This window comes from Falco peregrinus, chromosome 4 (assembly GCF_023634155.1).
Source record: "Falco peregrinus isolate bFalPer1 chromosome 4, bFalPer1.pri, whole genome shotgun sequence".
Lineage (NCBI taxonomy): Eukaryota > Metazoa > Chordata > Aves > Falconiformes > Falconidae > Falco > Falco peregrinus.
Window position 1 is genome coordinate 49,235,854 of NC_073724.1, and position 21,758 is coordinate 49,257,611.

The window sequence follows — 21,758 nt, forward strand, 5'->3', positions numbered from 1 at the left end:
GGGTCACTCTGGAAAGTGGTGGAACAGGCTATTTCTCAGTGGTTGCATTTGTTAATGAAAATGGATAAAACTGCACAGAGTAGGGCTTTCTGGAAAGATCGGTTTCTGAAAAGAAAGGTAGAACAATATACAGCTGTTGAAATGTTCTCCATTACTTTGGGGAACTGAATATTTGAGTAGATAACTCCGCATAAAACTCAACAGAACTTCAGTTTGTCTACTCATGATGTTGATTGTAAGACCAAGACCTTCCTTAGGTAACTTAACACTGACAGAATATAGCGAACTGGAAAGGCAGCACTTGAAGGGCCACTGTGTCCATCGAGCTCATCAATTTCTCTGAAACTCTGGAGGGAGAAGAAACTATCACCATGTCAAATGTACTGGCAACTTAAAGATGTGAACTGAAAGGCTTATTACCTGCTGATAGCTGAGCAGAGTGTTTTAGCCAACAGCTGGTGACATCCCTACCTGTCAGAGCTGGAATAGAAGCAGCATCATTACCCAGGCTATGGGAGGAAAATGTATCTGAAGTTGGAAACAAAATGCTAACAGAATAAAATACATCTGTATACACTGATATGCTTATACCCATGTAACTCTCTCAGCTGAACTAAGAAAATAGGTATTTTTTGTTACTCAGAGGCCACACCACCTTATAAAACATAGGAGTTCTAACTTTAAAACTAGACATTTTAAATAATTGTATTAAAAAAATTTAAAGTTTTTTTTCAAAATAAATTTGTGCTGAATGTGATGATTTAAAAGGGGGGTGGGGGGGAGCTGGCATGAATCTTATATTAATCCTTTGAATGTCAGTGCCAGAACTGAGTGCTGGCCTGTTTTCTGAAACTTTTAATGTATCATACCTTTATCTACTGTTACTACTCGGTGATTCCTGTTGTTGCATGTGTCACACCTCAGTGTGGAAATGGAGAACTACTTGTTCCATGACCACCTGTTAATGATATTAAATGCTGCTTACATGTGCTATTTCTGTCACCTGTATGCAAACTATTTCTTCAACTTCTGTAGAGCCTCAGAAGATTGGCTTTCCTTCTGAGTAAGTTTAGACATTAGTGCCTCGATCACTTTTGCACTCCTCTGTTACCAAAATGCTTTATAAATGCTTGTGGCATGTTCAAGACTACAAAAAATACAGAGCCTGTGAGTTCTAATGTGTGCTGGGCTGGTGTGTGGTTGTGCTGTAATGCACTGATTCTCCCGGTTATGAAGCTAACAGTCCCATTTCTGAGGTAGAATGAATTTTAAAAAGTTTAAGTGAGGCAGTTGGGTTTACAGCTGTAGTCACAGAAGTAGATTGCGTAACAATGAGAGGCCTCTGGCAGGCCAGCTTTCCTGTGAGCATCTATTTCATATCATTTGGAGACCTTTTAACACCACAGAGGGAGGACCCGCTATCCATTTTTACATAGTAGTTATAAACCACACAAATTCCTTTTAAAGAACAAAACCCAAGTGTTTGAGGGGAGGGGCAGGAATACAAATCTCATTCTGACTGTAGCTAATAATTATACTTGATGCTAGTTTGCTGATATAATGCCAATTTTCTGGAGCAGATGTCAACATTTAAGATAGAATGACAACATGTAAGCTGCCTGCTGAGACTGGCTAGTTAAGAGGTTTTGCTTAAATGGTTCCTTGCTAAGGGATTGCCAGGTCTTAAGCTCTAACCTCTTAAAGGAAGCTGGAAGCAAACAGATAGGTTTTTTATCATTTCTGCAATGGAGACTCCTGGTTTGAACTTAGAAATGTATTGGCTGCCCTGTCTTAGCAGCTTCTTTACCTGCTTCTGGCTGGTAATAGATTTATGCAAATGTATACTGTTTCTGTAGAAAAGCCAATATGGTGCAAGCTTATGTTATAGCTTACTTTAATTGCATGCGTGATTTAAGAGTCTAGATGTCAGTTTCCTCTGCAGCTAAGGTTTTTGACCCAATAATTCAGATGCCGAAAAGTTCTGATTTATATATTTTTTCCCTTGGAATTAAAGTTTCACTAGCCTTTTCTCCATTTTAACATACTTCCCATACCTTTTTAATCACTAATGGTACTAACAGTAGATGTTCAGTGACTGTTGATGGTAGTACTTTGCATGCTAGAAAGTCTGAAACAGTTTGACACATTTTCATATAAAATATCCTTCAGCTTTTACAGGGTGAGAGGGATATGAGATTGTTCTTGCAGTTGTCAAAATCAGAATCTGTTGAGGCGTTGCCAGACAAGAAGTTGACAGAATACTTGCTCCAACTGTTGCTTCTGCAGCTCGGCAACAAAACTGAGCTTGTTGGTATTTTTCTTGTTTGAGAGGACGTTTCCAAAGCTCAATCACATTGAGTGATTGAAACTTGTTCTGCTGTAAACATCGAAGGATGAGAAGCTATTGCAGAGTTTAAGAATTAAGTGGATGTCTGTCTTAGCTCTGTTTGTTACTTTTGATGTTGAACTGATGGCCTGTCCTGACAAGGGCTGTTTTCTGTAGGCAAATGTTAGAGTTGCCTCAGATGTAACTGTCTGTCAGGTTTTTTTCCCATTAAAATGATGTTTACGCAGTCATGACTCCTTTGCAGGTAGCGAGTCCCAGTGTGGCCCACTGGCTGTGTACAATCAAAATGATCGCGTACTAGGAGGATCTTGCCAGCTTGTCTCCTGCAATCAGCTGAGGTAACAGAATATACTGGTAAAGAATAGGAGTACTTATTCAACAACCAGAGTATTTTCTGAGCAAGCTACAATTATGTGACAAACCGGATATATTAGTGACTGGGGTGCTTCATTTGATGTAATTCATGAAATGGCGGCTGTTCGACATCAAGTCACAGTCAATGAGTAATTTGAACCATTTCTGTCTTACCGCAAAAGGTGGTAGAAGTTGCCTTTCCAAGGGTAGATTTTTCTTCCATTTTATAATTAGTATCTTTTTGCTTTTGTAAATTAGCTGGGCATGTGGAGGAGACAAAAAATATTTTCACTGGTCAGCTACACCAAACTGTTAGAGGACCCTACTTCTAAAGCCTTTGGTAAAAGTTTTGTCAGCAAATAAGGTTACTGATGGACATGCATGTAATATGCAAAGGTCTCTTGTGCTCATTGCATTGCAGGGGAGGTAGCTACCTCTTCCTTTTCCCATTCCATCCCCACCCCAGGGCATTTCTGAATAAACCATTAAACTCTTTCTAACGGCGTAACTGAACTTTTTTGATGCTGAAACTCTATGTGGCTGTACAAAAAACCAAACATAGGCAGTCATGTCTGGAGGTGTTTCTGCAGCAATAATGCATTTGCAATAGCATCCTCCAGTTACTAGCAGGACTGCATGATTTATGTATGTTCGCTATACCAAGCTGCAAATCAGGAGAATCCTGGTATTTCCGAAATGAGAGTTGTAGAACTTGGGTAAGAGATCTGTTAGCACAGCATATGTATTACTGAAAGCAAGGAGATCAGGAAGTGTGTGCTATAATGGTTAGGTATCATGCAGAAAAGTGATGCTATTTCATCTCAGATGGAGAGTTCAGTCTTCACTGAACTAGGGAAGATCAGGGGTTGACCATCTGAAAGTTTTCCAGTATTTGCTTGCTTATTGCATGCTACTTCTGTATGTGTGCATGTAATATGACTTGTCTCTGGTGACTAATTACACATACTTTTAGTTGAATGCTTTTTTAATTTTAATATGCACGATGGTGTGTATGGAATGTATTTCATAGCTTTGGGTGGAAGCTTTTCCTGGATGTCACGACCTATAGTCTGCTTTATGAGAATTAACACACTATCCCAAAGAGGTTTGTGTAGATTGTCCAAAGTTTGCATGCTCTGCTGAAATACTGAGGCTTCGGTGGACTTTTTCTTGAGGCTCATTTTGGCTGTTTCAATATGGCTTAAGTTAAAGGAGAAAAGAATTACTAATAGTTTTGCCACTATCAAAAAATTTTGAAATATTTTTTTAAATTTTAGTAAGACTTTCAAGAGTATCCCATGATGGCCTCTGCCATAGCAATTTCAAACTGGGTGAGGTTTCCCTGCTATCACTGAATGACTGTTACTGGGCTGTTTGGAGACTTAAAAGGAGAAATTATCTTCTGTTACAACTAACAAAATCTCTTTTTACCTCAGAATCAGAGGTTACCATACAAACAGCGTTTCACTGACAAAATAGACCTGAATTCTAGTTTGCTAATAAGCTGAATTTTCCAATGTCAAATTGTAAAATGAATGTAGATTCTTATCCCTGCCACTTGGTAGCCAGGGGCACTCTAGAAGGATTGATATTTTGCTGTTGAAGTTGATTTTGCTCTCAACGTGGACCACATTAGTGGTGAGTTACTGCACTAAAGGTACAGTAAAATTTGATACTGAGTGATTAAAAAAAAACAGAAACCACGCAAATCAACTAACTTCTGAGCTTTCTAGTTGTAGTTTGGCCACCAGTTGCCAAACCAGGAAAGGTTTTTGCATGACTCAGGTTGTCAGTGGACCGAAGAGGGAACAGATCAATTACGTTCATCATTTGTTTTATCTGAACTTAATAGTAACAGTGTCTGCACAATGAACTTCTGAACACAATGAGCTTGACAGATAGTTAAACCAAATATACAAAAGGTTATCCATTCTTAGAGCTGGTTTTTATATGCTTATAGCAAATAAATTCAATATCTTTTTAGGCCATGAAACTCTAGTTTCTCAGTCATATTCCTCCTTCCTTCTGCAAGTTCAGGGTTTTCCTTAGACTTCATTTTTACTGTTGTCCAGGATCCTTCTTCACATTACTCCTAACTGCTCCAAGCCTCACTGGATCTCCTTTGATTTACTTATGGAATTGCTGCTTGGCTGGAGCATGTCAATCCGAAAAACTCAGGGCACTTTAATTACACCAAATGGGGCAGAGCAGTGTATGGCTCTGTCTATAGGGTAAAGTTGATTTAGCATTGGGGGTTATCATTTCCATTGAATCACGAGACCAAATGACCATAGGCCTTTGTACAGAAATAGGCTTGAGAGTAAACTGCCAAGAACGTGCATAGATGACCTGAGAATGGTAGCAGTCAGTTTGTGTAAAACTGAGTTGCGTGCACAACCTGGCATGCAGGCAGGAGCCTCCCAACGTTTGTCTGGTTGGAATTTGAAGGTGAACATGGAATTACTAACTGAAACACAGACTACATTGTGGGGTTTGCTGAACCCTGCTGCCATCTGTTAATTCAGGTAACCATTATCTATAAAATCAGAAACAGTGTAGTCTGAAGTACTTTTTTTCTTATAATAGTATATGGCTAGAACTTTATGGAAAAGCATATTAATTTTTCCGTTTCCTTCCCCTTATTTCAGCACAAATTTGAAGTGACTATACACCAAACTGGATCAGGTAAACGATCTGAGTTAAGACTAACAGCAAAAGTGAGCTAGTCTAAAACTGCATCAGAGTTATAATTAATAATGCTTACCTTTTACATGCTCCTCTTTCCACAGTATGATAAAATTAGTTTCTATGGTACATGCAAAAACAGCTGCCAGACTGTGACTGAAGGATAGCAAACTGAACTCTGGGATGGGAAGAAGCAACTGGGACTAAAACGTTTGTTGCCAGAGGAAGAACTTTCGCATAGATACCCAACACCTGTTTCTGGCATAGGTTCATTGTCTGTAGGTGTCTCTCTGAGCTTAATCATTCACATATGTCTTGTCTTTCTGATGAAGTCAGGCAAAATGAATCACAATCTTAGCATGGTTTTAAGCCTAAGGTAAGCCTATTTCAAATAATACTGCCACAGTATTCTTCTAATCTTCCTTATGTTAGCATCAGAACCATGTTGCTTCTAAGTGGACCCAACTGTGTGAGGTTGGTTGAGGACAAATAGAGGGGTTTTAACTTTGCTCTTTAGCTGTCTCGGTGACCTGAGGTAACTCACCATTCTGCTTTACTATCACTAGTACTGACACATGGGTCAGTAAACTGCGTCTGGGAGTGGGGGAAGGTGCAGGTCTACTGTGGTGTAGCTTGTTTTTTGCTGTGCTGTGAAACTTCATTAATAAGCTTTCAGATTAACTTACTCTTTTCAAGCTATTTTTCAGGGCATTGGCTAGATTCTAGAGAAATATTTAGCTTGAAAAAAACCAGATTTCGAAAGCTTTAAGTTGTTAGAGCATCATCTTTCACAGAGGAAATAGTACTGTTAAGCTTATCAAGTTGAATGGGAAGTGGTACAGTCAGTGAACTCTTGCAGTAATAAGTCTGTCTTTTTAGGTTGGCTAGAAAGATGCTAATGAAGAGGATACGGAGAACTTAATGATAACATTTTCTTACATTCACAATTACCATTTAACTTTGATAGACTGTAGTACACCTTGTATTCTGTAAGACCTTACTGAATTTAATAAAGGAGGGACTTGTCATTAAAAAAAAGAAAAAGGTAGCATAAGCTTAGAATTCTCAAATTTCTATGCTAAACAGCATTTGGGTCTCTGTGTTGACTTCTATTTCCTACAGTGTATTGCTGAACTTCATGCAACATCTGCTTTTGTTGTTGGGTGATTATAAGCATTGTACGTGGGTAGTTGCAGGGATGTTAGGATTTAAAAGGCTGAATAGCATACCTCTGCAGAAAATCCTCTTAGCTCATTATGCACTTCGTTTTATCCAGGTAAGATTATCATAAACTGTGATACAGAAGAATAAAAGACCCAGTCTGTTGAATGCATTAACTTATGCATTGCACATTTGAAAATTATTGCAACGTTCCTTCCTTTTTTTTTTTTAATTCCTGAGTTAAAAATACTAAGGATTTGTACCAAACTTTTATTTATTTGATAGGTAAAAATCTCTTTATAGTATTTGTAGTACTTAATGTAATTTTTTGTTTGGGATTGTGGGCTACCACTTCTTCCTAGAAACTTAATAGGCATAAATGTGAGGTAGAATTTTGGGGGGTCCTATTGCCTTGACCCTGTTGTATGTATTGCATTGAGTTTTTTCTAATATGGATAGCCTTATGGAAATTCATGTCAAATAATACAGCAAGAGCTGAACACTAAGTCTGTAAATGTTTTAAATGTGGGGTTTTTTTCAGAGAAACAGGTGTAAGAAGTGTTGGTGTCTGTTAGATGCTAAAAGGCCGCAGCATTTCTGAATGGAGTTATCTTTTTCTGTACTCACGTCAAAACAATGCAAATACCACATCAATTCAGTGAGCTTGTGTATTAATCAGTAAGCTGTCTAAGAAATACTACATTCATAAACATATTTACCTTGTCTCCTTTTCCAGCAAGTCCTTTTCAAGTGAGGTTTCACTTAATTGCATTTGAATCCCCATATTCAACCCCTTTGTGGGGTTCAGTACTTCTGGTTGCAGGTGTAGATCTAGGCTTCACTGACTGTACAGTGTTAAAATATCTGGGAAAAAGCACCCTTTCCTTTTTACTTCAGAAATACATCCTGCCATTGAATGGCTCCATCATAGCATCAGCTCTTTCTTTCAGTTGAGAGAGAGGGGAAAATGGCACCTCATTTTAAAATCCCCGCTGTCTTCAATTTTGCTTATAACAAAGTTAACTGCCAAGTGCAACTCGTGTTGGTAGATAAAAGACTGTCTATGAAGAACGCTAGACTTCTCTCTTTGGAATGAGGTGTATCCATGTTCTCTGTTATTTACTAACATGTTACTATATAGTAATTATAATAATGGTATTATACCATTATTATAAACAGCTGCTGGAAAACAGTTAGCAAAGGATCTGGAGAGCTGCAAAATAAAAGGGGGAGTCTGTCCTTTGAACAGTGACCCCAGTGGGATATTAACTTCCACTTCTTCCTTTGTAAGGCAAGTCAGTTGGATAGCTGTGGACAGTCCTTTTTGTTCTGTATGTCAGGAATGAAAACTGGTTATGTGTTAAAGGTTTTCTTGAGTTCTGTTACAGACAAATCTTACACGGGTTGTGTTTACATTATTACAAATAAGGAATTTTCAAGGAATCGACACTTCTCATCTTTTACATTAAAAAAAACCCTGCAGTGGCAACTTTACAAAATGATTACAGATTCTGGACTTGACATGTACTTAACTGCAAAAGCTAATGCACCATTTGGTCCTGACACTGCAGCACACATCTGCTTGTATGAGTTATTTGCAAGCTTGTACAGCGGTTATTGTTAACTCCAAGTATGTTATTGTTTGTGCCGTTTCTTCATTTGCCAAACCAGTCTCTTTTGTCAGTTTAGCTTACTGGTACCAGTATTAAAAATTTTAACTTAAAGCTGTAAGAAAACTTTCTAAATGTTAAATTGACCACTGAAATTGAATAAATATGTAAAAAGAATAAAGGACCATTGCTGCAGATCTTCCAGTCAAAGATTTGGTGTTAGCAGACTTCTAGCAGTTCTTGTTCATGAAGAAATTCCCTGGTTAAAGTTATAATTAGTTTTAGAACAGCTTAATCTCACACAATTAGTGTTTTGATTGCCCTGAAATAACAGAACTGACTCTTTCCATCAGCTATACAATATGTGCATCTACAGAAGTAACTAGCTGAAATTACAGAAAGTAGTAAAGCTTTTAGAGACATTTAGTATCACATAGAGCAGAGCAGCCTCAGTTGTACAAGGAGCCTTTCGAGTTTTGGATGGGACTCAGGCTGAGAGAGGAGGAATTCCTGGCCCTTCTTGGGAAGGCAAGGAGAGAGAGAAAGGAGATGCAATACTAACTTTGTAGTACATTACTTGGAGCTAATAGTTTTGGATGACCTATTTCTTTCCTTGTTACAGGCTGTTAGCCCTATGTTGATTGACATTAACGGTGCAATTCAGTTGTCCAATTACAAGTTGCTGTGGCATTTAAGAAGCTCACATAGTGTGCCCAGAACATCTGCATGGCAGATATAGAGCCAGAGCTGTGCTCTGAACTGGCCGCTGGATACCACGTGGAACATTCAAGGTCATTTTGGTTTGTGCCCTAGATGGTATTCTGTCTCAATGCCTATATGTAGGCACCAAACAAATCGATCAGAAATGATTGTGATGTGATCATCCACTTTCTAATGCATTTTTACAGTTTCTTCTTTATAGTTTTTTTGTTTCACTGACTGAGAAACTAGCATGTAAAAATAGGCAATATCTTTCAATATGGGGAGCGTTATTTTGTCTTGCAGTAAGAAGTTTGTATTCTATACTTGGATTTAGGGTTTAATAAATACATAATATTTAATCTAGAAGACAGTATATTTTTATACTAAGCATGCTGAATTCAAAGTCATGCTCAAACATAACATTTTCATCTTAGAAAAATCAGTTTTCTTCCCCTGTATGTCTTATCATCAGCTCTGAATATTTTGCTTAACTTCCTTATAATCATGGTCTGGAACATGTTTACATGGAACATGAAAAATAAATAAATTAAAAACCATTTTTGTGTAATGCTTTTAATTAACATCCAAGGAAGTTACTTGTACTAGGATAGGTCTTACTACAAATCCTAAACTGAGAACTACACGTACATTTAAGAACAGCTTTTGACTTGAACTAATGAAAATCATTTATTGTGTACTCTGAGGTATCTGAAGTAAATTAGTAGTTTCTGAAAAAAATATGAAGTTTCCAATGAACAAATAGTTCTGTTGATAGCCTTTCTTCTTCTCTTGGGACCTACTTTTCCTTTAAAAGAAACTTGTTAATCTGAGGCTCCAAATTTTCCTAGCTGTGGATTTTAAATATGCTTTGTCTGTACTAGGTTTTCTTGAAATAGTGATTTACCTTGTGTTACCCCACACATTCGGAGGATGTTAGTAGTCTGTAACTGACACCCTTTTCTCAGATGAGGCACACCTCATCAGGCATCTCTGAAGAACTGCAACTCCTGCCGCTTTGGTAGCAATTTGGGCTCATGTTGGGAGTGCCTATCCAGGCAGATCTTGTGAATAGGTAAAAGGGGAAAAAATAAAAATAACATTGCTGTTTGGAATGAACATAACAGTTTGATTTTGTTAAATAAAAGACAGTTTGATTGCCAGAGCTCAAAAGCACATTAGCTCTCTGGCTGTGGGGTACCAGTCCAAGGAATAGGTCTTTAGTCCACGGAGGGTAACTACTAGGGCTCAAAGTGCTGATATGTAGACCTGGGTTGCTAGAATGAAACAAGATGTTAATCCAATTATACACGTTATTTGTAGTGCTGGTGGCCGTGTTACTTACAGAATAAAATGCAGCTATCTTTATAATTCCTAAAAGTTTGGAAGGCCTATGGTTGGAACGGATTTTTGATGCCCTGTGGCACTCTTGTTCTAAGCTGATGCCCCGTTAGCTGGACCACTGCACTAATGGCAAGGCATCAAAAGCTGTAATTTACAGGATTCTTAGAAAATTACAGACACTGACTGTAGGTGTCACAGATTTAAGGTAAGGTTTTCCTCTGTGAAATAAAACTTGTAACTTAGCTGAGGTAATTCTGCAGCTGGGAACAGGAATTCTAGCTGAAATGCAGAGGAGGGGAAGGAAAGGTTAATTCAGGCTTTTTTTAGCGTCTGTAGCATGAAGGCTTCTGGGTTGGAACCCTGCAAATTAAAATCTGTTGTCCATAAGCACCTAGTTCTTTCACTGATTTAAGGAAGGACTTTGATTGTGGTAGGAAAGCTGGGTATCCTTACAAGCACTTTGTCAAAGGCGGTAAGGAGTAAAATGAGGGTTGGAGGTTTTGGGAGGGGTTTGGATTCTCCCTCCTAGTTCTGGTTGGAAATGCGAGATGGGATTCAGGATCTTGAACATTTAACAATAGGATGAGCCACCAAGTAGCATTAACCATTATTTTTACATTTGACTAGTGGCTTTGGGATGAAAGACTTCATGTTTATTTGCTAATTTTGAGTTGCCATGTAACTCTGTTATTGTGCTTGTTATCTTTGTTTCTCTGCCTTATTGGACTTCCTTTTGGAAATTAAGTACAAGGTAAAGTCTTCTTTAATGAAGTTAAATAAATTTAAATAAATTATTTCTCTTGTTACTGGTTGTTGGGGGGGTAGTAGCACAGTATATCACAAATTCTTCAGAAACACAATTTCTAAGCTCTCATGCCATAATTATGTATATTTTACAGAAGAAAAAAAATCATTCTGCAGGAGTCATTTACTACCTTTATAAAATCAAGCATTTTTAGGATAAAAAAAAAAATCTTCACTGTAACTAAATTAAACAGGTTGGTCATTTGTAACAAAGTTTTCATGGTAATTTCAAAAGTTTGAAGCTGTAAAACTAGAAATATTTTAAAAGCAAATTGTTTCATGACCTGTCTGTTAAGCTAGAAATTGGGTTTTTTTCTTCTGAAACTCATAATATAACCTGAGTTATTTCTGATGTCTCCAAGAAGCTGCCTAGTGTATTAATTCTGAAGTGAATTAATTGATATGTTGAAGACTGAAGTTATTTTTATTAAAATTTTAACATCCTAGAAATCTTTCCTAAATGACAGGTTTTGGAAATACTCATTAATTTTTCCAATGTGCTCTCATTCTTAAATAGCTTATTCAACCTATGATCACAAATCTTTGTGAAGGTGTGTTGTAACATATAATACCACGACATTCAAGTCATCTGAGGATAACTAATATATGTGATTTCATTGTACCTGACTGTCAAATGTGTATTTCTTTATTTAGGTTCAGACAAAGAAGGAAGAAACTTTGCCACCATCACTTAGTCAAAACATTCCAACTTTCTATTTTCCTCGAGGATGTCCTAAGGAAAAAGTGAATATAGATGCTGTGATTGCCAAAATTGAGAGAACTTTCTCTGAGTTTCCAAATGAGAGGGCAACGTTAGAAGACATGGGGAAGGTTGCAAAGGTGAGAACTTACTGGCTGTCCGCTTTTAGTACTGTACACCTATGGAAAGGAAACGAGTTCTGTGTGCTTTGTGTTCTTGGATTATGCATTTTCATCTCCTACAAGGTAGTACCAGTAAGACATCATATTCAGCATTGTTGATAGCAGAGTTATGTGTGGAAATCTTTGCATTAACTGTCTCAAATGGCCCTACATTTTGCTTACAAAAAGAAACAACATTAAAACAAAACTTGAACTATTTTTTTAGTTGCGTAAACCACCAGATACTGAGGGGCACATTGTATGTTGTTCTGTCTTACGTTTTGACCAACAGACTTAAGGCAAAAACACTGTTAGTATGCATTTTATTTTCAGGAGTCCACACTGGTTTCTCTCATTCATCAGTGTCATGAATCTCCATTGTAAAGACACTGAAAGACAGAATGGTTTGGTAACTTGACATTATAGGCCTCGAGTTATTACTGAAGAGCTAATTTAGAGTTATGGCACAGTGACAAAATACTGAGCTTAGAAAGCAGCCAATATTTTTCAACTTGTGTGTAATGGACAATAAGCTAGTTAAATTAAACTTGAATCTCCATTTTGTTATATTGAATGAATGCTTGAAATATCACTGCAAGTCATGGTCTTGGTTATGAGTCTCAGGTTCTCATCCCCCTTCCTTTCACTTTGCATTTAAAGTCCAGAGTCTAGAAAATAGAAACAAAGACTTCTCACAAGAGCAAGACTGGACGTTCAGAAACTCCTTGGTTGCCTCACCAGAAGTGTGTACCTGCTAAGCTGGGTGGTGAGATTTCCTGCCTTCCACAGCTCCTTTCCACACAGAAGTGGGAGGATGTGGAAGAGACCCTTCCCTCTCAGCAGGAAAGGTGGAAGGGTCCAGTCACATACAGTTCAGTGATGAAAGGCTCCCTCCTGAAGGCTCTCAGTCTGAGAAGTATTTGTCAAACTCACTTTTTATTATTTTTTTTGAAGTACTGAACAAACTATTGCATGAGAAGTAACTGGCCTTTTGCTCCAGAGACCTTATACATCTTGCAGTATTCAATCTTACTTGAGATCCACATGGGTCTCAGAGGTGCTGGCATGTCTGACTACTCCAAATCATAGTCAGTTTTAGGCAAGAGATAGGTACTTAGCTGTTACGACTGAGGAAGCTTGGAGCAGACACAAGCAGCGCTGTAGGGATATGTGGGAGCAGTGAAGTTGTGAAGGTGTAACTGCTGGGTATCCTGAAGCAAGATAGCTGCTGCTCAGGGCAGGCTGGCCTACTACTTAAAATTGGATAGGTGACGTGCCACGCATGGATGCAAGGATGCAGATGAGTTGAGCCATCCTCTGAACCAGACAAATGTAAATTTGCTCCAGTTCAGAAGCTGTGTAACTGTGCTGTCTTGAGCTTAGCTTAGAGACACCCAGCCCTTTAGCAGAGCTTATTAGCCTGGACGCTGTTCAGCTAATTGGAGAGTGGACAGAGCAATGAGACTGCATTCATCTATTAGGAATGCTGCGAGTTGCCCTGTTTTGCTTTCCACTTCCGGATTTCAGCCTAAAGCAGTCGCTTAAAATTAATTATTTTGGAAGGTGCAGTTGGTTTCAGAAACAGTTTACAAAAAAATTGGTGCCTTAATGTTTCTTTCTTAACACTTGTAAAATTAATTTTTGAAAGATAAATAAGAGAGTAACCCTCAGATAAGCAATCAATAAATTGACTTGATGTATACTTTAATTCTAGGCTTGTGAATGCCCACTTTACTGGAAAGGTCCTTTGTTTTATTGTGCTGGAGGTGAGCGAACAGGATACGTGTCAGTTCATAAATTTGTTGCAATGTGGCGGAAGTAAGTAGATTACTTTTTTAGAAGTACTGCATTTTTTTAATTGAAATGTGATATTTTAACCTCTGAATGAGATCCAGTCTGTAAAGGGGAATAAAACACTTTCCCATAATCAGCCATTGATGGCAAACTTGTACCTGGGAAAATGTAACTAAATCATCACTTTTAACATAAACAAACAAACAAATCTTTTTTTTACAGGGTTTATAGTTTTTAAAATGTTTGGTAAATGACTGGCTGTTAATGGGAAAAGTGAAAACCATGGCCCTAACTTGCAGATGCCAGTTCTGGACAAAATGCTTTTTATTCTTTTAGTTTTCCTTCCCGTTCTAACTTTAAAATGTCCTTCTGTGTAATCAATTACATGGTGTACCCACATCCTTTAACATAAATGTGTGAGACATACAGTTCTGATAAGTTCACTTGGAGTGTGCTTTGACAGTTGTAATTAGCTTTTGAATTAAATGTTGTGGTTGCAGTTTCATAAACCTTGCTCTAGCCTGCCTGTAGCATAGCACAAGCAGTTTTCTGGGTAGAGTATTAAATGGAAATACTTACATTTCAGAATACTTCAGACCTGCTATGATGATGCTGCAAAGTTTGTTCATCTTCTAATGAACCCTGGATGCAACTACTTGGTGCAAGACGACTTCATTCCTTTTTTACAGGTAAATGGCAACTGAAACTAGTTCTGGAAACACAACAAAATGATGAGCTGGCAAAGCCCTGAATTTTTTGAGCTAAACGTACCTTTTCATGGTCTTCATTAGAGTTTATTGATAACATTTAGTGTAATTTGCTTTGTATAGTCCACTGAGATGCTAGTGAGTGACTTCTTTTACAGTTAATAATTTTGTATAAGGTGAGGTCTTTAAGAGCTACAGTAAGGTGCATGGATTTAAAATTGCATGCAGGAATAGCACATTTATCAGAGAACCCTTACTGTTTAGAAAGGCAGTTGAAGTTAAGGAGGGCATTTGGAGAGCAAAGGAAAAGTAGCGTATGAATTCAAGACCTAATACATCTTCTCTCAAACTGCAGCAGACACCACCTTTGCTAATGAATGAATAAAACCCAAATTGACTTTTACTGAATCAGTCAGCTACAGAATTACAAGCTACAGGACTCAGCAACATTCAAAAATCTTTAGCCCATCTAAAAACAGGAAAGCTTTTGTTTATCTATCTGGCTTCTTTAAAAGATAATTTTATTTTTTAAAAGTTAGCAGTGTTATTAGCATGAAGCATGTTGTAAATGAAGTTAACATTAATGATTGTGGTACTGAATTTGCACTGTTTTGGTTAAGGAAGCAGATGTGCTGTCCTGTGCTAGTATTTTTATATAGTCACTAATGAATGCTGTTTGGGATGTTGTTACTGCTTTTGTTTTGGTAGGATGTGGTGAATAGTCATCCCGGCCTATCGTTTTTAAAAGAAGCATCTGAATTTCATTCTCGGTACATTACCACAGTAAGTGATTTTTATTTGGAAAAGCTATTTTTTGTTAGCTAAGTAGGAAAATCAGAATTGTTAAGGTTAGTCAATATATGTAAGTATCTTTGCCCCTTGAGAAAAGTTGAGTATGCTGTCAGTCTTCATTTCTATGTAACTAGAAATCTTGTGAAGAATGACTCAGTTTCCTAAGCATCATAGCTTTTCTTACCATTTATAAGAAATTGTTGAACTTCATACTAGTATGAAGAGAAACACTGCATTGTAATAGTGTAGAATAAGTTAATGAACATTAAATGAAGAGCAGACTGTTATCTTAAGCACTTGATTGTGGCTATAGACTGCACTTGTTAGAATCCTGACCTTACTCTGGGATTAATTAAATGGAATTTTGAATGGAAGTTCTATATTAATGTGATTATGTTCAGTATTAAGTAAAATAACGATAATATTGAAGCTGCTTGCCACATTCCTCTCTGGGGATTTTTCTTTCTAAGCAGGTTTTATACATAAAAAGTTCCATTTCTCTCTTCCTACAGTTATGCGACTGAAGTATTCTTTCTGTACCCAAGGGAAAAAATCAGTGACATTAAATTTTCTGAACTATAGGCTAGACAGCCAATTCCACTGAAGTCTCAGAAGATGAAAATTCTTCAAAATGACATTCAGTTCACTTCTTTGTGCATGTGAAAAATAGCTTAATGAATATTCTCCAACAAAAACATGGAGAGCTGATCAGCTTATAGTTTGACCCAGACCAAAACTATGGAAGCTTTTTTGAAAGCATTTGGTTTTGGTTCCTCATATCCTTCTTATAGAGACTCGCCAGCCTATCAAGTATGCCCTGCTGCATTAGGGTTTGCTTCTTGTTATAATGATTATGTGAGCTCCCAGAACTTTCTTGTCAGATGTTACTGAAAGCAGTGTTCTGCCCATGAGTAGTTTTCTTTCTTAATGGATTCTGGGTGGTAGCCAAGACTGCTCTGCTCTAAAATTGTGAAAGCTTGCTGCTTGTCCTGAAGGACCGTAGGAGGTAAAAGGTCCTGCCATTTCCAGTTACTTTTCTTTGGAGGAACAGCTCATTCAGGTAGGCCTGAGTCTAACAATATTGAATAAATCAGAGCTGGCAGTACTTTACGAACAAAATTTAGTGTAGTCTTCAGTAGAAATCAGTGTTTAATCAAAAATCTTAGAATTAAACTAGCAATGCTATGAATATAGCAACAATATTTAGAATGCTATTTTGCAGAACAAGAAATGGCAAGAGAACTCTTCCCTTTCTTGTTATATTTTAGGATGGAATAACAGTTGCTCAATACAGTCTTCTAAAATTCTGTCCTGCAAGTTATTATTAATAATTATAGATTATTTTCTCTAAGGTGAAATAAGGCATTTCATGCCTGTATTCACTTTGCTTTACCTTGCCTACGTGAAGTTTTATCTAAAGGACTTTGTAAGCACTGCGGCTGAAATTTAACGTCTGTTCGTGCTAACTTCCAGTTACAGATTAAATGATCCATTCTTCTGCTGCATGTATTTGTATACATATATGCGTATATATATGTGTATGCATATATGCATTGCATACATCTCTTCAGCGGAGCAAGTGTCTTGTAAGTGTTGTTCAACCATGGAAGCAAAGAGTTCTGTCTGCTAAGGTATAGTGTAGGCTGGTTGGTCAGTCTAGTGGTGAAGTTGGGGACACCCATCCAAGATAAAGGTGTAATATGTTAAAAATGTTTGCCCTGACAAATCAGATACTATATTTAATCTGCAAGTACATTATGTATTCATCTGAACTGCGAATTCTTGAAATTGTAATCCCTGCATTGCACCATTTCCTCTCCCTTCTGACAAACCACTGTTCAACACAGTAAAGAAGGCAGTTCTCTGACAGTTTGCTTATACTCTGCTTTGATTCACTTTAGAAAACTTTAAGTCTGTTCGCAGTTGTCTTTAGCAAATATCCAATTTTGTTTTTATTTTTAGACCACTTAAATGTGTAACAGATGAGATAATGACATGCAGATGGATTAAGTTGCAAAGCTAAGGCAAACCTTTTTAGAAAAAATTGCTTTGTAGTATAAGCCAAAAATGGGCCTTCCTTAAACTCACAATTAGAATTAAGTTAATTAAATTTCAGAAGCAGGCTAATCTATTCTCCTTTCTGGATTTATTGAACCAGCTGTTCTTGTTAAAAGTAAGAGCTGTAGAGCTTGCTGCATGCTACAGTTTAAGCTTTATTTTTAAATGTTATGAATATATTACTCTTCTATTTGTAATTTAGAAATTATTGGTTTGTTTAAAATGTTGATTTACTGCAACTAAAGTCTGAAGTGATAAAAAATTAAAGTCTTTAGTTGGGAAGAGGTTTTATTTGGGGGAAGAGGGTTCCTAAAGAGATGGGGGGTTTTAGCTAGTAACTACTGTGTTGCAAATTAAACGCTACACATGCAGTATTTAGTCTTGCTAATTAGCAGGTATAATCAATCTCCAATTAAGCACTTACAGTTCATAATACGTTAAGGGTTTTTGTCTGTTTTTGTTAGTGGTTAATGACTGACTTGAAATGTGTATCTGGTTGACTTAAACTAATTGAGGTGAATACTGAGTTCAGTTAAGAAACAGAAAAAAACATATTTTAACCTCTTACGTTTGTAAACTAAAACTAAGAAAATTATGCAGAATGCATGAGTTGAGCAAAATAACGTATGTGTAAAATTGATTTAAACAAAGTGTTGGATAATTAACTGAATTGATTTGTTTCTGGTTCCGATAACCCATCATGGCACAAGAACTACTCATCATTCTTGCATAGATATTTTTGTTCTTCAGTTATAAAACACTTATGTACTACTTTTAATACTGTTAACAAGTTTCTTTCAAGTAACTTTAAATAGAGTAAAATTAAATGGGGAAAAACATATTCTTTCTGCACCCACAGGAAGTATTTCTGTCAAGTGTTGATTTGTTGTATTTGTGGACTTCAGAAGTAGTAACATCTCCCCTGTACTCTGATCCTTAAACAGTCCCAATTCTGTTTCTGTAACTTTATTTATGAAGTAAAATAATATTGTAGTAAATGTAGGTCTTTAAATCTGGAGCAATGTGATATATTAATAGGTTTATCAGATAGTATCTTGTAGATCTGGAGGACTGGGAGGTGGTGAAATTGCCAATAGACATATTCTAGATTGCATACAAGTAGTTAGCAGCTTTACTGTGAGAGTTACGGGTACTGCAGCATTGAAATAAGACTTGCCATGATGAGTTTAGATACAGATTTAGAAATGGTTTGGTAATACAACATACAAGAGAAGCATCAACCTGCTAAGTAGAAAGAATATAGAAACGGGAAAGATGGAGTCCTGTAATGCAGCTGAGCTGTAAGACTTATCTCTGACAAACGTTTGGGAGGGTATTTAGTTGGCATACCTAACATGACCTTTCCATTTTCTGTTTCTTGCAGGTTATACAGAGAATATTTTATACAGTAAATAGGTCTTGGTCTGGGAAAATAACTTGTAACGAGCTCAGGAAAAGCAACTTTTTGCAGGTACATAATATCTAAAATTTTGCAAGACAGATGTTTCTACAAGTTTTAAAACTGCATTAACTAAATGCTTAAGGGACTAACATAAGCAGCATGTCTTCCTTTTCCAAAAACTAGTGAAGGCTCGATTGCCTTAATTCTTATACACAAGAATACGTTCAAATGTGATCTTTTAACTAGAGCTGTGTATATATGCATATTTGTTTAGCAGAAGTCTGACTGATCTCATTCTTCTGCGGATGCATTAATTTTCTACCTTGTGTTCAGTCCTTGCTGTCATGCTGCATGGTCTGCACTGTCTCTAGAGATAAAAATTGTTCCACTGAAATAGCATTAGATATTAACTTGGTTATGAGAACTCAGATGATTCAACAAATGTCTTACAAATTTTTTAATGTGTTCTATTTATCCTTCTGATAATAGAATGTGGCATTATTGGAAGAGGAAGCTGATATTAACCAGCTGACAGAGTACTTCTCATATGAACATTTTTATGTTATCTATTGCAAATTTTGGGAGCTGGATACAGACCATGACCTCTATATTGATCGGAAGGATTTAGCTCGACATAATGATCATGGTATGACTAATGAAGCGCCTTTGTTTATATGTATAAAATTACCTGTAGACTTTCAACTGAGGAAGTGGTTAACTGCCAAGTCCTGTGTTCATGAGTCTGTTGGTATAGCTGATCCTGCTGACTCAGTGAAAAAAAGCAGAACATGTAATCTGCAGTGCTGCTTTGTGTCTATCAATACCAAATTTGAGGAAAATTCTGAATTTGAGTTCTGATCTTGGCAAAGAAGTAGAGGAAAAAAATCATTTAAGTCTTGGTATATTATAAATGGCTGCATTTGGTGATTTGGGCTTGTTATCTTGGAAACTATCTTACTGATACTATTCAAGTAGCATGGCTCTTATAGCAAGGTATGAAAAGAGCAGAAAAAGAGAAACTCATGTGCGGGTAGTTCGCTTATTTTGAAGTTTTGCTAACTCAGCTGGCAGTACATTTTGGTTTAATACTACTTAGTAGCTTTACGTTTTCTGCGTTCACAGTATACAGTGACTGATTCTGTAGTCTTGTGCACTTGTACCTATTTCAAATATTCTTGTAGCTTGTATGGAAATGTTGGGAGTTTTTTAGATGCTTTGTGTCCCTTGTCATCTTAAAAGCATTCCCTTCAGGACTGGAAAGCTTACTTAAGCACAAAGTGATTATGGAATATTATCGCACATTAGGAAGAATAAACACAATTCTAATTGATTACTTCCGAAAACATGCCTGCTGAAGTCTGACTACACTTTAGGACACTGAGGAAGGAAAGCTTCTTTCATTTAAGTGGTTGCTCTGCCGGGTTAGTACACCATAGAATGGAAGCAGAACTGATATGATGTCACTTGCAATTTAGTTTTGCATCCTTTAAAACATGGAATATTCATTAAAGCTCAACAGCTGCTGCTTAATGATAACTAGGCTAAATAAGGGCATAAAAAGGATTTGGTAATCCAGCTTTAGTTTAAAACATCTTATTTTTGCATGTCAAAATTGCATAACCTTGTTTCATCAATCCTGTCCTTTCGTACTGTCACTGGTCTAAAATTAGGCTAGATCAAACACTTAAATGGAGTAAGAAAATACTAAAGTAGCTGTTGTTGAGAAGGTTGAACAACTTAATTGTAGATGAGAAGCAGCAGCAGCACATATGTCTGAAACAAATTGACTACCCTATGCTTCTGGGGATAAATACTAAGTGTAGGGACTAGTGTCCTTAGTAGAATAATACAGTGATAGCATCACCATAAGTACATAAAAAAGATTAATTATTTCAATGGTTAACCACCTGCTTTAATTATCGGTATTTCTGCAATGCTGAAAAAATATTTCGGAGGTAGAATAGTGAGAAGTAATTCTCCTTCTGTGAGAACAGTATCATGTGCTGCTTTCAGTACCACCTACAAATTCTTCAGGATAAATTGAATATTCTTTACAGCAGTAGTGCTCAGTTAAGACATTTCTACAATCCCTGAAATGCTTTCAAAATAGAAGCACTGATCAGAACCATGTCAGAAATAGACCCGTGTCAGAATCAGTTAGGTATGCTTATTGTGCATTAACATGCCAATTCTACTTTGGCTCTATGCCAAGGTTGTATGAAATGTAATGGCACTGGAAAACATGATTTACTTGTCAAAGAACTGGTAAATGCTGTCTTATTGATCGGCCATTTTATTACTTTTATTACATTACTACTTTTGTATTAAGTCTCAATTCAAAGCTGGTTGATTTCTGGCTTTGCTTTGGAGACTTCATGTTAACTGATCCTCTCTAAGAGTACTCAAAGGGGTTGAGGAGCACTACACTTGATCTTTCTCACAGACGTGTATATGTAAGAGGGTTCCAGTAAACTCTTCAACTAGACAGTGCAAAGCAAAAATGACTTACGTATATAAGTGACACTATTTTAAACCTTTTTTTCACAGCAATTTCAAATAGAATGATAGAGCGGATCTTCTCAGGAGCAGTAACAAGGTACTTATTCTGTATGCTGATCTAAATCCAAATTGGTATTTGCTTGTTAAATTGTGTGATATTCCCAGAAAAAAATGCCTTCCCCTTGAAATGGAGCCATGAATGTCAAGATTTAGTGTTGTAGTTTACTCTAGTAGTACTAGAGTGCTCTTGGAACCTTTGGCTCAGTCGAGTTCTTTACTTTACCCATATGAACAGCTGCCATTGGATATTGTATACTTTAGCAGGGATGGGAGTGAGGAAGGGAAGAAATGTTGGCATTGTTGTCTTTCCATCCCTCAAACCTATAAAATTTTCAAAGGGAATTGGGCTTTTCAGTACTACTTGTAAAATCCATGCTTATTGCATCAACAAATTTACAAAAATGCCTCCAGTTGAGTTAATTCACATTTTTTTTACAGTCATTCTTCATTTTTCTCACTTGGATTGACTTCCTCTTGGGTACTTACAGCATTTTACTCATTTTTGAAACTTTTTGCTAGCACGATATCTGCAGCTAGAGAGCAGCTGATAAACAGAAATAACAAAAGCTGAAATGAGTGAA

At 36.9% G+C, this 21,758-nt stretch overlaps 1 protein-coding gene across 3 annotated transcripts in view; it reads left to right on the plus strand.

The window, feature by feature from the left end:
* Positions 1 to 21,758, plus strand: part of PPP2R3B (protein phosphatase 2 regulatory subunit B''beta) — a 53,422-nt gene that overhangs the window by 18,485 nt on the left and 13,179 nt on the right. For all 3 annotated transcript variants that reach the window (XM_005228699.4, XM_027790930.2, XM_027790886.2), the window contains 7 exons: positions 11,659 to 11,844; positions 13,580 to 13,683; positions 14,246 to 14,348; positions 15,075 to 15,149; positions 18,601 to 18,687; positions 19,108 to 19,264; positions 21,166 to 21,214. In XM_005228699.4, coding sequence (XP_005228756.1) covers positions 11,659 to 11,844; positions 13,580 to 13,683; positions 14,246 to 14,348; positions 15,075 to 15,149; positions 18,601 to 18,687; positions 19,108 to 19,264; positions 21,166 to 21,214 — 761 coding nt within the window. The remainder of the gene's footprint in view (positions 1 to 11,658; positions 11,845 to 13,579; positions 13,684 to 14,245; positions 14,349 to 15,074; positions 15,150 to 18,600; positions 18,688 to 19,107; positions 19,265 to 21,165; positions 21,215 to 21,758) is intronic.